General features: G+C 33.5%; 1 protein-coding gene across 3 annotated transcripts; it reads left to right on the top strand.

The window, feature by feature from the left end:
- Window positions 1-832: 832 nt before the first annotated feature.
- On the top strand, window positions 833-13,662 carry LOC131596009 (ubinuclein-1-like). Of its 3 annotated transcripts, none has more exons than XM_058868556.1 (13): window positions 833-1,319; window positions 3,161-3,244; window positions 3,374-3,460; window positions 3,607-3,683; window positions 4,397-4,997; window positions 8,532-8,631; window positions 8,736-8,845; window positions 8,955-9,041; window positions 10,186-10,311; window positions 11,432-11,554; window positions 11,647-11,694; window positions 12,034-12,135; window positions 12,305-13,662. In XM_058868556.1, exons 1-13 carry the CDS (start codon window positions 1,074-1,076, stop codon window positions 12,743-12,745), a joined length of 2,232 nt encoding a protein of 743 aa, XP_058724539.1. In that variant the 5' UTR covers window positions 833-1,073; the 3' UTR covers window positions 12,746-13,662. The 3 variants fall into 3 exon arrangements, with proteins under 3 accessions (XP_058724539.1, XP_058724538.1, XP_058724537.1); XM_058868555.1 differs by having other exon boundaries at window positions 834-1,319; window positions 8,958-9,041; window positions 11,423-11,554; window positions 12,305-13,660; XM_058868554.1 differs by having other exon boundaries at window positions 834-1,319; window positions 11,423-11,554; window positions 12,305-13,659.
- The last annotated feature ends 1,766 nt before the right edge of the window (window positions 13,663-15,428 follow it).

The following is a 15,428-nucleotide window of genomic DNA, read 5'->3' as shown; positions in this document are numbered from 1 at the left end:
TTTTTCCCTGGTCAGCAAAATACTTATTTTATTTTAATTAACAATTATATTTATTTGAGACACAAAATTTTTATTTTCAAATATATAAATATTTTTCTCTTTCTCTCACAAATCACTATCAACAAAATATGTATTTTATTGTAATTAATAATTGTCTTTATTTGAGACGCAAAGTTCTTATTTTCAAATGTCAAAATTTCTCACGGATCATTATTAACAAAATACTTATTTTATTTTAATTAAATATTATTTTTATTTGAGACATAAAATTTTTATTTTTAAATGTTAAAATATATTTTTTTCATGGGTCACTATCAAAAAATTATCTATTTCATTTTCATAGACCTTTTTATTTGATATCATTATTTAATATAATTCACTTTATATCATTTGTTGATAAGTTTATAAGTAATTTAAATGTATATTTAAATACAATTTATACTATATTAAATAAATCCAGTCGTTCAGACACACATATATTTGACTAGTTTATTGACCAAAATGAATTCATTATTTTTTTCGTAAAATAATCTTATCATATCATAATCATAAATATTTTCATATCAATTAAATAATTAATTGTTATAAACAATATGTTAAATTGTTTATTTGTCTTTTATTTTTTATATTTTTTATTATATATATAATTAACAATAAGAAAACACATTTAAAAAATATAGTGCCCATTTATCTCTTTTAAAACATTTGTGCTAAATACACTTTATAATTTTTGGATACGATATGTCAAAACTATCCCTTGTCGTTCCCTTTTTCTTTTTATATATATATTTTTAGATAAATAAATTACCAATACTTAGTAATTTTCCTTTCAATACACCGTACCCAAAAAAATTCCTTTGTATTTATCCAAAAAGATAAATTTCCCTTATATCTCTGTCCAAAAAAACAATTTTCCTTTTCCGTTCTGATATTTGAATCCCGCGCATTCTCTCACCTCACCAATTCACTTAATCTCACAATTCTCAATCTTTAGGGCTTAACACATTTCATTTCATCATGTTTCTCGCCTTCTAATTCTCCCTAAACACTCCCTCTCGCCGCGAACCGCTTCCATGGCGGACGACAACTCCAATCCCGACGCGGCCGCCGCTAACGATTCGTCCAAACCGCCTTCCTCGACGTGTATTCGAATAGGCGACCGTCAACTCTTCCATGTTGAGCTCCGCCCTGGCGAGACCACCATTGTGTCGTGGAAGAAGCTTCTCAAGGACGCTAATAAGACCAATGAGGGATCCACTTCCGCGGCTCCCGAGCAAGTTCCCAAAGCAAACCCCGCGCTCGAAGCTAGAATCGCTCCTGTAAGTTACATTGCCGAATTTTTATCGTGTTTGTTAGGTTTTGTTACTTTTGTTGCTATTCGTCAATTTTGCAACGGTTTTTGTAGTAATATTTTTAGCTGAATAGCTTTGTTCATTTTTGAAATTATTTGATCGTAAAACTAGAATTGCTCCTGGAAGTTCTTCTGTTAGACTTCAACAGGATTAGGTTGAATTATTGTCAGAGTATTGCTACAGCTTATGAGAATTTGAACAAGTAAGTACAAGTTGATGGATGATAGATTATTGTATATCCTTACCGGGTAGTGGAATTCGAACAAATCCTACAGTCTGCAATCCACTATCTGAGTATTGAGTAATCAGAACTAGTTTTAGCTGAATTTTGTATTGAGATTTGCTGATAGCAAAAAGTTATTAATTGAACTATAGAGTGTCTCAATGGAGGCAGTGTCATGGCTGGCGGGCCGACTCCTAAATTCAGGTTGCGCCTGCGGAGCGTCTGTATGCTGTTGCTCATGCTGTGTTGCAATTTGCAGCTAAAATATATGTTTGGGTGTTGGTATTGGATCATGGAGAGTAAACCACGTTTTCTGACTTTTCCACTCATATTTCTTTTGTTGATATTTTGTTATTTACCTTTCTTATTCATCAGAAGATTAGAAGCCCTCTTCTTCGTTCATTCTAACCATATTGTCTGTCATTTTCACCACCCTTATGATATCGAGCATGAATATTACTGCTGGTATTTTTGGGCGATTGCTGGCATTTTTTGACACTGACGCTGGTCACTTGCATCCCCTGCTAGTTGCTACTCAGCCTTAAACCTTGCACTTTCTTCCCAGTCTGCAGTTTGCAGCTCTGTTCTTTTTCTCTTTTTACCCTCTGTTCTGCTACTCAATCCTGCAATCCATGAATAACAACTATTGTGGATTGATCTGATCTAGGATTTATTAATATGAAAAACATACAATTTGTGGTAGTTAGCTAACCTGCCCATATAAATATGCCACAGTTGAGCAGAATATGGCATCTACTTCATCCCCCGCCCTCAGTATTGGGACAATGTTGTGAACCACAAATAGCAGATTGTTAAAATCCCGCCAGATAATAGTGCTATAGCGCCATTGTAGCCGCATTTAACAATATTTTGTATTAAACCGTGTATCATAGAACAATAGTGGTTTGTCTTAATTTCGCTACGCTATAGCTGTATAGCACTGCTATAGCTGCTATTTAACAACACTGGTATGGTAGATGTTATTGTTTTCAATTTAATCTTAATTCACAAACATGTGATAACTGTTGAGATTTGTTAAAGAGTTCCACATCAGATGAGATATGGCCTGTAAATATATTTATAAATGGGAGAAATCACCACCTTCCAAGTCGGTTTTGTAGGGATGAGTTGGACCCAATCCGAATTCTTAGATGGTATCAAAGTCTATCCAAGATCTATTGGGATGTCTGTTTACAGGTTTCCTCTATCAGATCATCCACCATTTATATCCATGCACCAAGCCCATTAGTGTTGGGCGTGAGTGTGTGTTAAAGAGTCCCACATCTGATGAGATATAATCCGATAATATGTTTATGAGTGGGGGAAATTCTCACCTTAGAAGCTAGTTTTGTAGAGATGAGTTAGACTCAACCCAAATTCTAAGAAGAATCTTGTTTCTTATAACATGAAATTGAAATATGTGAAGTCAAGGCTTTGATTGACTTCGGTGTGTTTTATGGTTCGGCATTTTATTATTTGTCATTTGGATAGTTGTGATGTGAACCATCAAAAAATTTTGTTTTCTTTGAAATTGTATACGGTTTTGTTCTTCACAGTTTTTGCTATCCTCACTTGTCATTTTTAGGGACAAGCCGAGAATAATGAACAAGATGCGCCCCAAACAAACCGTTTCAGCGCTGTAATAGAGAAGATTGAACGGCTTTACATGGTATATATATTATGGTTTACTATGCATGTTACTCAATGACCCGTACCTGCAAGAATTAACTTCTACTGTAAATTCATATTCAAGATGTGCATTTAAGAATTATATTAAAATTTTCTGAATCATTTTCAGGGTAATGATAGTGACGATGAGGATCTACCTGTTGTTCCTGATGATCAGTATGATACAGAAGACTCTTTCATTGATGATGCTGAACTGGTTGGTTAATTTTGTATATTGTATTTGTTTGTTATGACTCTTTTTACCTTTTATTGCTTCGGGGAGTATTATTGTTCTATATCATGGACTTACACACACAACTCACATACACACACTTTTATATTTTCCAACTGTTCTTTTTGCAGGATGAGTATTTTGAGGTTGACGATTCTGTAATCAAACATGACGGTTTCTTCATAAATAGGGGAAAATTGGAACGCATGTAAGTGTTGTATTAATTAAATATTTGTCTGAAGTATTTCTTAATTTTGTCTTTTATAAACTACTTAAATTTGTCAAGTCTTTGCACCTTTTCATTCTGGTTTATTAGTGAAGTACATACGGCAATGGAGGTATATTGCCACGACGAGTGATTGTATTTAATGATAATTTACGTGTGCTTTTGGGATTAGTAGCCTGCAAGGCAGAAGGGTGGAGTTATTGCATAAATGCTTGACTAGAAAACGAGCTTTAGTCAGGACAGCTTGAGTGAAACTTAAATTTTGAGAAATGTTTCTTTTACAATTTGCACTGTTTATTTATTTATTTTTCTATAAAATGTCTGGTGAAACCTTTGAATCATACAAATTTATTGCAATATTAAATTTTGGGTCTATGTTGGGTCTGTTGGTCTGTTAAATTTAGGTAATACTACTTTTGTTTTATCTCCTGAATAAAAGGGAAGAATATCTGTATTTTACGCAATTCAATAACCTGCAGAGATTAAACAAATAATGTAAATCTGGTCTGTCTACTGTCATTAAAACAGCTTTCTTTCATTCATATTTGACTTCTTTAAACAGATGGAATCATGAAAGACCATCCGATCAAATGCTAAATTTATGATTTAATTTATTACATTGAATATTACAGTAAATAAAAGATTCATACAGATTCTCGATCATTCTTATTGATTTTATCTTTCTTTGTTACAAGAAATGAACCTCCGGCATTACCTAATCAGCCAGCAAAGAAAAGGTGCCGAAAAGATATATTGAAGAATCCAGGTGAAAACATTGATGGACGTGTATCAAATAAGCATGTAAAAGTGGGCAAGACAGCTGCAGGAAAGACTGCGCCGTTACCCGTGAAGAATACACTTAATTCCTCACAGAATTTGGCTGTACCTGGTGAACATTATGCAGACTTGAAATCTCAAAATCAATTGGAGGTCTCCAGAACTACTTTGAAAAAGGAACCGGCTGATATTAGACCAATTTCAGATCCTTCTGCCTCTTTGAAAGTATCAAATAATGATGTCTCTTCTGCGGTAGAAGCCAAAGATGCTGATAAGCAGAAGACAATACTTCAATCTAAGAACAGAGTGGATAAACATAAAGATGCAAGTGGAGTGCATGATACTTCTCATCAGAAGCACCAAGAAAAAAAAGTTTCTGTACCTTCTAAATCCCAACTTGGAGGAGTCCCAAGTAGTATTGATGATTTAGAAAATACTGGTAGATCCAAAGAAAAAAATGGCATCAGTGAACTGCCAGATCTAAGCTTGTCTGAGGGAAAATCTGTGATGCAAGCACCAGTAAGTTAACTTATTTTGCTTTTCTGCTGTCTGTTTTACTTTCAGTATTACAATTTAACTCAATAAGTTATCCCAAACTTCACAGCTTTGGTACAATTTAATATTTGCACTGTATAAACAATATTGATAAAGCATCAGTGTCATTTGTGTATCAGACACCAATATGCATACAATATTCCTAGATACCTAATAAGGAAGTATCCTTCATTATTTTGTTTTATATTTAAGAAATTGTTGACCAATGTGTTTGGTATACAGCTTCAGTTTGGTATATATATTCGGAACATTATTTTAGTTCGCGGTACGCTCCAATTTAATAATCGTTATGCTATGAATAATAATAATTATTTAGTTAACAACAACAATTTAGCCTTATACTACTAAATGGCATCGACTACTTGGATTAAACGATGCCATAATGTTCTACTAAATGTCATACTTTTTATCACATCGTTAGTCTCGGGATTTTTCTCAATAGGTTTTCTTATAATGTTTTAGGTCTTCCTCTACCTCTAGCGGTTAAATAACCCTCCATCTCATCTACTCTTGATACATTTTTCTCTCTACACGTCCAAACCATTTAAGTCTAACTCCTATCATCTTATCACTATTAAGTGTTGCCCCAACTCTCTCTAATGTTTTTATCTCTATCTCGTCTAGTCTTACCACACATCCAACGCAACATCTTCATCTCCACTACTCTTAATTTATTTTCGTGTTGGTTCTTTACAGTCCAATACTTTGTCTCGTACAACTTCGCTAGTCTTACACCTGTCTGATAAAATTTTCTTTGCGGTGCTTTCGTATCACTTAAAACACTTGAGGATCTCCTCCATTTCAGTCTCCTAGTTTGAACTCAATGGTTTACGCCTCCTTCTATTTCTCTATCGTTTTGTACGATGAATCCAAGATTTTTAAGTCACATAACTTGTGGTATGATATGATCTCCAACATTCACCTCTAAGTTAGGAACGTTTCGGCCTTTTTGCCAAAGTTACTTTCCATATACTTTGTTTTGCTCATGCTCGGGAAGCCATATGTTCTAAGACTTTGACTCCTAGTCTCCAATCTCCTATGATTTACTTTAGTTCAAAAACAACAAAATAAATGATGAAAAAGTTTAATATCATCAATAAAAATTAGCTTTGGAAAGCTTATTAGGGTGGATTTGGCTAGGCTCAGTTGACTCCCATGCTAATTCTTTTTAATTTTTGTTAATTTGTATCTTTTTTTGGGCTTAACCTCGTTTAATGAGGCGCGGACTTGACATGGGTATTAGATACGATATGTATCCGATACGGTGATATGTCGGTCATTGAAAAATATAAGATACGATACGTTTAAGATACACATAAAAATTAAAATTATACATTAGTTAAATCATTATCTAACAAAAATCAAACTCTGAGCACAAGTTTTAACACATTACCTAATACTAAATCTAGACTAAGATATTGTAATAGTATCAATGGCATCTCCTCTTTCACCATTTCACCATCATTAGTAAATAGAGAGAGTGGTTTCCAAATTTGGTTCATCAAGAGACAACGGTTCAACTTCAAGAATTCAAACATTTTCAAAACTTTCCAATGCATCTCCATCAATGTCCCACATTTTAGTTCTCCCTTCTTTGTGATCTTCAGTTTTCCTATCCAAAAGCCTCAAATTTGTATCACATAAAACAAGTCTTCAACCCATTTTAGGACTCAACTTATTTCTTTTAAAAGAGTGAGATGAAGAGCTAGGTTGCACAAGAAGTTCAAAACAAGGTTTTGAAGAAGAGGGGCGGAATAACCATGCATCACCAACCAATATTTAGTATCTAATACTCATCTATCTCTAATGGAGTAAAAAAAAATCAAAATTATTTGCTTTTGATATGAAACTAACATATTCAATGGTGTATCAGAGACATGTCGCCACGGTATTGCGCCATATTGGAATTTTTTGTTTCTAAATTAAAAAATTCAGATACTCCTTCAATATGCATTGACGGAGTATCGTGGTAATCAGGTGCGATTCGACATAAATTTTAACGTATTTGTGCTTCATTGGCCCCGTTGAATCACCGCAAACAAAATTTGACAAACATAATTTGCTAACAAAAGAAGTAAAAGTATTGCAACAAAAATCTCAAATATTATTATTAACTTAATTCTCTTTAATGTCACCAAAAAAACTTCATTATCTTTACTTTCCGTTAGAAACAAATTGTGATAAATAAGCACTAGTCCCACATCGGAAGTTTGGCATACATCGATTGAGATATAACACTAGTCCCCACATCGAAAGTTTGGCTAACATAGCGAGGTAAACTAAGTTATAAATGATCACGACAAGGTGCCGGCATACAACGAGTGTATTGAACAGTGGAGTCGTTTAATATTAAGTTTTTATTACCGATATGTCGGTACGTGGTTTCCTGCGAATTCTTCACAAATTTACGCAAACCAATTTACAAAAATACTGCAAACTGGTAAGCAGAGACCAATTTGCAAAAGTACTGCAGGCTGGTAGCTGCGGACCAATTTGCAAAAAGTACCACAACCGGTACCTGGAGACCAATTTGCACATGTACCGCCGCTGACTAGTACTTGTGGACCAATTCACATTTCTCTAGAAACACATGTGAATTATGTGATTATGTGCGAGACATTAGTGGGGATGTACATCATCCAATTGGTGGTGATTGTGTCTGTTGATGAATTAGACATAGAGCTAGTGCTTTTTGGATGATGGAAATGAAGTAGAACAAAGTAAACAGTTAATATTAGTTGGTAAATAGTTGGCAATTGTATTGGAATTGTTGTGACACATTTATTGAGGAAAATCTATTTTGATATGGACTAGGGAAAAAGATCTGTCTATGGAGTTATGATGGTTATCTATTAATGAGAAATATCAATAAATCAATACAAATATCATGCATTAATGCAAAACATGTATTTTTTTAATTAATGTGTTGAAGTATCAGTTCCCAATCTTATATTAACATTTTTCATATCCCTGTATGTGTTTCGTACTGTACCTCTTCCATTTGAACATAATAGTTTCTATCATACACACCACTGTTGCCACATGAAGCATGATGGAACTGCCCATCAAATAAGAGCTTCCTTTGCAGTCAATTTCCTTTCTAATCAATGTTTCAATCTTACATTGAAACGCAACTTGCTCTGTACTAGACAGTGTGTGCTACAAGGAATGTTTTGCCAACTCCCTGTCTATTTTTCACGAAGAACACTGCTGCTCATGAATTCTTAGTTGTGTTTCTTCATTGCTTGTATGTACTCCCATAACTTGTTATCTAGGTTGTCGCAGGGCATGCTTTTATATTCAAAATAATAGCTATTTATTAAGGATATTGGGATGTATGGGTCGATTTTTCTGGAAGAAGGATTTAATGGGAAATTTTGTTATCTATACTGTGTATGTTCAATTTACTGTGACATTTGATGGTGATGATGTGTCAATGAAATGTTATGTGCTTAACATATACTGTATTGGTAATGTGAGTGGTTGAATCTTGCGCAGAAATCTAAAAACATACTCAAAAAAGCTGGTTCCAGTGTGAGGCCAAAATCTACAACTCTTGAGAAAGCTATTCAAGATTTGGAGAAAACGGTTGCAGAGTGTAAGTTTGGAAACTGTTGAGGTTTATTTCTCTAACATAAATAGGCAATATGAGAAACTTGCAACTAATGGAAGTTTTCCTTTTTTTTCCAAATATTATTACAGCAAGGCCACCAACTACGGAAAACCAGGAGGTTGATAGTACATCCCAAGCTATCAAAAGGAGATTACCAAGGGAAATAAAGCTAAAACTTGCTAAAGTTGCTAGATTAGCGGTACTAGACAACTCTATTCCTGATGCCATGCTTCTAGAAATACACAATTTCATATATTTTATTCTCGGGGTATATACACATTGTAATATCAGCTTGTATTCTTTGTCAGCAGGCAAGCCAAGGGAAAGTATCACAGGAGGTTGTTAACCGTCTTATGAGTATTCTTGGGCACCTGATTCAGCTCAGAACACTTAAGGTTGTTAACCGTCTTATTATTATTATTATTATTATTATTATTATTACTACTTTTATTATTATTATTATTATTATTATTATTATTATTATTATTATTATTGTTATTATTATTATTATTATTATTATGATTATTATTATTGTACAGTTCTGAAGAATGCTTAGTGATAGGTGCTTTATAAATTGTCACAGTAACTATTGGTTGTAAGTTAGATGATTAATATATTTATTTCATCCCGGTACTAGTTGTCACTATTTTACCATTGGTAAGGCTTCTCACTACCATATTAGCCAGCCATTAAATACTATTGGTCTTTGAACTCGAAAAGGTTATGTAAATTTGAGAATATAGGTTGCATCTCTCTCCAACTAGTTGTCCTGCTGTCCCCCATTGGGAACCTTTCTACAATTTGGTGTTTGTTTAATGATTACAGTGGTTTAATAGACATAATCGAGTCCTGACCTAGTTACTTTGTTCTTTAAGTGACTTACATTTTACGACCTTTTGAAACATTGATTATTTTTTGCTGCGTTTTCATTTCTCATTTTTATGCTCTTCAATGTGGTGTGACTTTAGCAGTGTTTGACATTGAGACATAAATGAATGAAACACATGTTGGGCTCCTTTTCTTTAGTGGAACCAAAACATACCATTTGTTCTTGTGTCCATTTTTTCTCGTTCTATTTTTAAATGCACCAAATATAAAATAGAATCCATATGTTCTATCTCTTTCTAGCAAGTATAAAATTGAAAAGAGAAGAATCTGCTTGTTTTAGATTTTGCAGATTCCAGACTCCTGGTCAGTCTTCCAGAATTGATTCTAACGGTTACTGATTATGTTTGCACAGTTTTTCAAGCTCTCTCATTTTCTAAACATGTCACTATAGCTACATTTTAAAAGTTAATCCATTTTCAGAAATCAAACAAAGTGGATTTTAAAATCCATTGTTTTTAATCCATTACCAATCCAAAAAGAAACATCCCACACATTATTTATTGCATATGTTATGTAGACTTACGGTTTTCATAACTGTTCTCATCTTTATTTATATTCAATGATGTGAATGCATATTTACTTTCCCTTAGTAAATGAAATAATTTATCTTGTCATCATGACATCATCTCATGTAATGTCTTCCTGCTGCAGAGAAACTTAAAAATCATGATCAATACGGGTTTGTCTGCAAAGAAGGAGAAAGATGATAGGTTTCAACAAAAAAAGAAGGAAGTTGCTGAGATGATAAAGATGCTGCCCCCATCTATTGATTCTGAGGTTTATTTTAGTTGTCTTGTTATTTTAGTTGTCTTGGTAAACTGGTTTGAGTGTGTTATATTTATGCTAATTCCGTACTTGATACTGCTTATGTTATTTGGTTCATTGTTATATTTATTCTGTTCCCGCCATTAGATTAGTCAATGTTATACTTCATTCCATGGTTGTTGGGATAGTTCGATAGACCACGAGATCGCATGATCTCACGTGACATCCTTCGTTCGCCGCGGAAGTGCGGTGCAAAAGTCGGTGCTTTTCTTTTATCCATTTGACCCATCTGACCCGGTTTGTGGTGAACATTTCCTGACCCTGTTTTCCAGCCACCAGCCTCACTTGCCGAGAAGAAAGAAGATAGAAGAAGAAATGATGGATGAGACCGGAAACTGCATTAGGTCAGCGGCAGGAGAAGAAGCTACCTTTTGTAGAAGATAAACTTCAGTTTTAGGTTTTTTACACTGCTAAAATAATGGGCCAGTTATAAACAAAAACGGACGGAATTGGGCCAGGAATGACAAATGATGCAATGGGCCAGTTATAGTGTTTTATTAAATTATATGTTTTGTGTGAACATATTCCAAAATGGAAAAACATTCAAATTAAACTGAAATAAAATTACTTAAATATAATATAACATGTCTAATAAATAAAAAAATGAAACAGAAAAGAAAATTGTTTATATGCATATGTAGTATAAATTACTTAAAAGTAAATACTTAAATATAGTTTATTTAATATATATTTATAGTATTAATTATTTAATTTTGTCTCTGGTGGGATCTTACGATTTTGTTACGATTCCACATTTTATGATTTTCCTATGCCGAAGATCTTTGGTGGGATCTCGAGTTTGAAAATCATGCTTCATTCTTTCTTGCAAATGTTTCTCTTAATGAGTTCAATGCAATTTTGAGTTTGTTTTGTAATTCCAATTTTGTGTATGTTGATTATTGGATCATCTTTCCTCAAAAGGGATTTCATTAGTTGTAATTATGACACTGAATCATGTTTTCTTTCTATATCTTATTTCTACTATGTATTGTGATTTGTGACTACAGTTTATGGTAATTTGGGTTGTTTTGCGGTGTTTTTATTTGTTTTCATGGCATTTTAGCAACTGCAGCAAGCTGGAGCATCTGGTGATCAAGAATTGGGTCCTGATGGAAAAGCAATATCTAAAAGGCTTTTTACTATGGACACTGCATTGGAAGACAAGATTTGTGATCTCTATGACCTTTTTGTTGATGTACGGAAAATAGGGCCTTCATTACTTCTTCTGAAAATCCTGCTTGTTTTGAAAATTCTTTTTCCTAATGATCTTGTTTGCTATTGCTCCAGGGATTGGATGAAACTGCAGGTCCTCTAATCAGAAAGTTGTATGCTGAGGTGGATTTCGTTTTCATGCTTCCTCTCAATATTTGGTCTAGTATAGTTTTGGATTGCTTGTGTTATGATTACGTGGGATCGTATGCTGAATTTATGCTATTCGGGACCATACACTAAACCTGGGTTTTCATCACTTGAATTGACATTTTTTTAGAATTAATGACTGGTTAAATATTTGGATACAAGTAACATCACTGTGTTCCATTATGATGTTTTCTTTTTTATTTCAAGTCTGTTACATCGCATGTTTGTTATTTTTGTGTGTTGAATTTTCAGAGTTTCAGTGTCCAAATATAAACAAACATAATTTTTTCTAACTTTAAATTCCTATGTCTTCAGCTAGCAGCACTATGGCCAAATGGTTGCATGGATAACCACGGGATCAAACGGGCAATTTGCAGAGCAAAAGAGAGGCGTAGAGCACTACACAGTAGAAATAAGGTATGCCTTTAGCCGAGTGATTGTTGAATGACAATTGTATGATTTAAATTCTTATAAACTCATCTTGGTCGTTGATAATGTGCAAATGATGCCAAACAGATTTGATATTTTATTGTCTGGAAAATGTTTCAAATTTGTTTCTATCTCATTACTTTACTCATATTATTAGGATCAGGAAAAAATTAAAAGGAAAAACTTATTGGCACCTCAGCCTGAAAAGAATGTTCAATTTGATGCTAGTCCACAACAGAACATGCGAAAGAGATTAGCTCCAGAATCTAGCAGTCATACTTCACTGAATAAGGCAGTTTCTAATACAGTTACAGATGTCCGGGTTCTCCCCTCCCCTGTGAATGGTCTGAAGAAAGAAAAAGCAAAGACAAGTTCGAGCTGTTCCCCAGATGATGTTAGGGTTGCAGATGGTGTTTTAATTAAAAAGGTAAAAAAGAGAAAGACAGAAGGTGAGTTGGAAGGAACTCATCGTCGCCCTGAGAAGCTGGCTTCTTTGAAGGAAGAAGAAAGGCCTAGGTCCCTAAAGCAGTCAGCAGTTGCTCCCCCCAAATCAAACCTTCAACCAACATCTTTACCCGGTGTTGAACAGTCAAGTTAAAATGATATCAGCAAGGATGTCTACACAACAGTGTGTGTATCACTGTTTTTTGTTTTGCCTGATTCTCCCTTTTGAATCCTTTCCGCACCAGGTCAAATCACCAGGTCAAATCGTACACTCACCGACTATTACCGTTTTTGCAATTAGTCATCCTTGCAAAGCTATGTAAAATATAGATAGCTTTGCTCATTGTTTAGTGATTCAAGGTGGTTGCACTTTTGGTTTTATGTAAAAGAGCTGTTTTGTTTTATTTATTAGATTAGAAGTTACCGTGAAAGGGGATTGAGCACTCTCAAATAATATTTACACAAGTTTGTAGAAAGTGAAATAATTTTAGAGCACTTTCGAATGATAAGACCCAATTTCTGAAAGATGATCACAAATGGAGTTAATAATATTCACCATCGTTTTACAATCAAGTTCAAATATTATATTTGATAGGGCTAGTTGAGTCACCCATTATAGGCGATGTCTTGAATACATGGCTAACAAAACTTTAGGTGCTCTCTTGAATACAAGCATTGTGTTTGCCCTTTCAAACTCAAACCCTGCATCAACATTGCAAGTTAGAAAACCTGCAGGTGGTGCACTCCCAATGGTATGGGCATTTGATACTATTACTACATGCACAACATAATTCAAAGTATAAGACTGTTGCCTTATCAGGAATGTGCTATTGTAAAAATCAACATAGAATCGTGGTCCACATTGTCCCCAAGTTTCGAGTTGTGATTGCCATATACTCCAGAGTTGTCGAAAAGAGTGTTTGATCAGTGTTATTCAGATTTGAAAGAATTCTTATGCAAAAAGATGTAAATGAATCGGGTGTCATATCTTATTGAGCATGAATGTTAGGTGCAATGTGCATACAATATGTGAGTTATGAAGACTAGGGATGTATACGAGTTTGGGATGAGTATGGTTTTGCCTACCCAGCCCATTTCTGGGTTAAGTTCATTTACGAATTTGTAAATTGATCCGTTCATTTACGGGTTAAGTTCAGTTAGGTTCCTGCGTAGTGCCTAAAATAAAAAATAATTCAAAAAATTGCAACATATTTCATTACAATTGCACATATTTTCAAAACTTAAATTAGATGAGTCACCCATAACACTTAATAATGGTAGCAAATTTTACAAACGCACATAATTTTTATAAAACCTATAAGTTGAAAATGAGACAATTTTTTTAGTGTAACTCATTGTGTGAATATTATTATGGATATTTTTGAGTGTGAATCATATTGTGGAGATTATTATGGATATTGTTAGGTATATGATTCATTGGGGAGATTATTATGGGTAGGTATCGAAAGGGTGTGGAGGTTTCAGGTGTATTATTGTAAATCAAGGTGTATATATATATATATATATATATATATATATATATATATATATATATATATATATATATATATATATATATATATATATATATATATATATATATATATATATATATATATATATATTAGAGATGACAATTTGATCCATCTGTAGTGGGTATTCACAAAAAACCCACAATGGATAGGATAAAAATTCACATAAATGGATACGAGCATAAACTCGGGTAATTATCCACTTAAATATTGAAGAAAAAATTACTGTTGAGGTGACAATTAACATGTTCCTATCCAAAACCATACACAAGACTTCGGAAAAAAAAATCCAAAAATGTAATAAATATGAAGCAAATTTAGATTATTCAACATATAAGAAACCAGACTATAAGGGGTCTAATAACTCTAATGCAAATCCAAAAATGTAATAAATATGAAGCAAATTTAGATTATTCAACATATAAGAAACCAGACTATAAGGGGTCCAATAACTCTAAGGCTATGTTTGGGAGTTTGGAGGGGAGGGGAGGGGAAGACTTCCAAAAACAAAATTTTAAAAAAAATATAGGAAAATATTTGACAATTTTGAAAAAATGATTTTGTTTAGAATGATAAAAGAGTCATTATCATTACTAAATTTTTAATTTTCAAAATACTATAACAACCTAAAAGATATTTGGAAAATTTATGTAAGCCCTTCAAAACCCTCCAAAACCCTCTTTCAATACAATTTTTGAGTTCCCCCATTTTATGGGGTTTTTGGTGTTATGAATAAACTCAAACCCTCCAAAACCCTCCTACCCAAAATCCTTTTATCCTTTTCTCCTAATTCTTCCTATTTTTCAAAGCCCTCCCCTCCCTTCCCCTCCAAACTCTCAAACATAGCCTAATGCAACAGATGTTGAAACATTTGGATAAACATGATTATGTTTATTGATATTGATGTTTGGTGATGGAAAATCCATTCAAGATATATTTTGTGTGCATTAAGAATCCATTTAATGTATATTACCAACAAATATAAATTACATTTGTTTGAATTTAACGGTGTTACTTCTATGAAGACGACCTACATAACCGACTTTGTTTTTATGAAATGTGAAAAGAATAATAATAATAATAATTGTTTGTTGTCATGATTCATAATGAATAAATGACTCATTCTAGTCACTATTATAAGCAAATATTCTCCAATTCAGTCTCCTCAAGATCAACTCTCAACTCTTATACCAGCATATCTATTACCTCACACCTATGTATCCGACCTCTGATAGACAAATGGAGTAGACATTACATGTCGTCAATGACATGGATAATCTCATAAATATGGAGATGAATGGACAA

The sequence above is a fragment of the Vicia villosa genome, linkage group LG4 (assembly GCF_029867415.1).
Source record: "Vicia villosa cultivar HV-30 ecotype Madison, WI linkage group LG4, Vvil1.0, whole genome shotgun sequence".
In the NCBI taxonomy this organism is placed as follows: Eukaryota; Viridiplantae; Streptophyta; class Magnoliopsida; order Fabales; family Fabaceae; genus Vicia; species Vicia villosa.
The sequence above is the reverse complement of the archived record's forward strand: the minus strand, read 5'-3'. Positions and strand labels throughout refer to the sequence as shown.

Excerpts from the sequence above, each read along its gene's own strand:
- LOC131596009 (XM_058868554.1), top strand. The coding sequence starts at position 1,074 with ATGGCGGACGACAACTCCAATCCCGACGCGGCCGCCGCTAACGATTCG. Across the intron at positions 8,632-8,735 it reads GGAGAAAACGGTTGCAGAGT|CAAGGCCACCAACTACGGAA; the intron begins GTAAGTTTGGAA and ends ATATTATTACAG. Across the intron at positions 11,695-12,033 it reads TCAGAAAGTTGTATGCTGAG|CTAGCAGCACTATGGCCAAA; the intron begins GTGGATTTCGTT and ends CTATGTCTTCAG.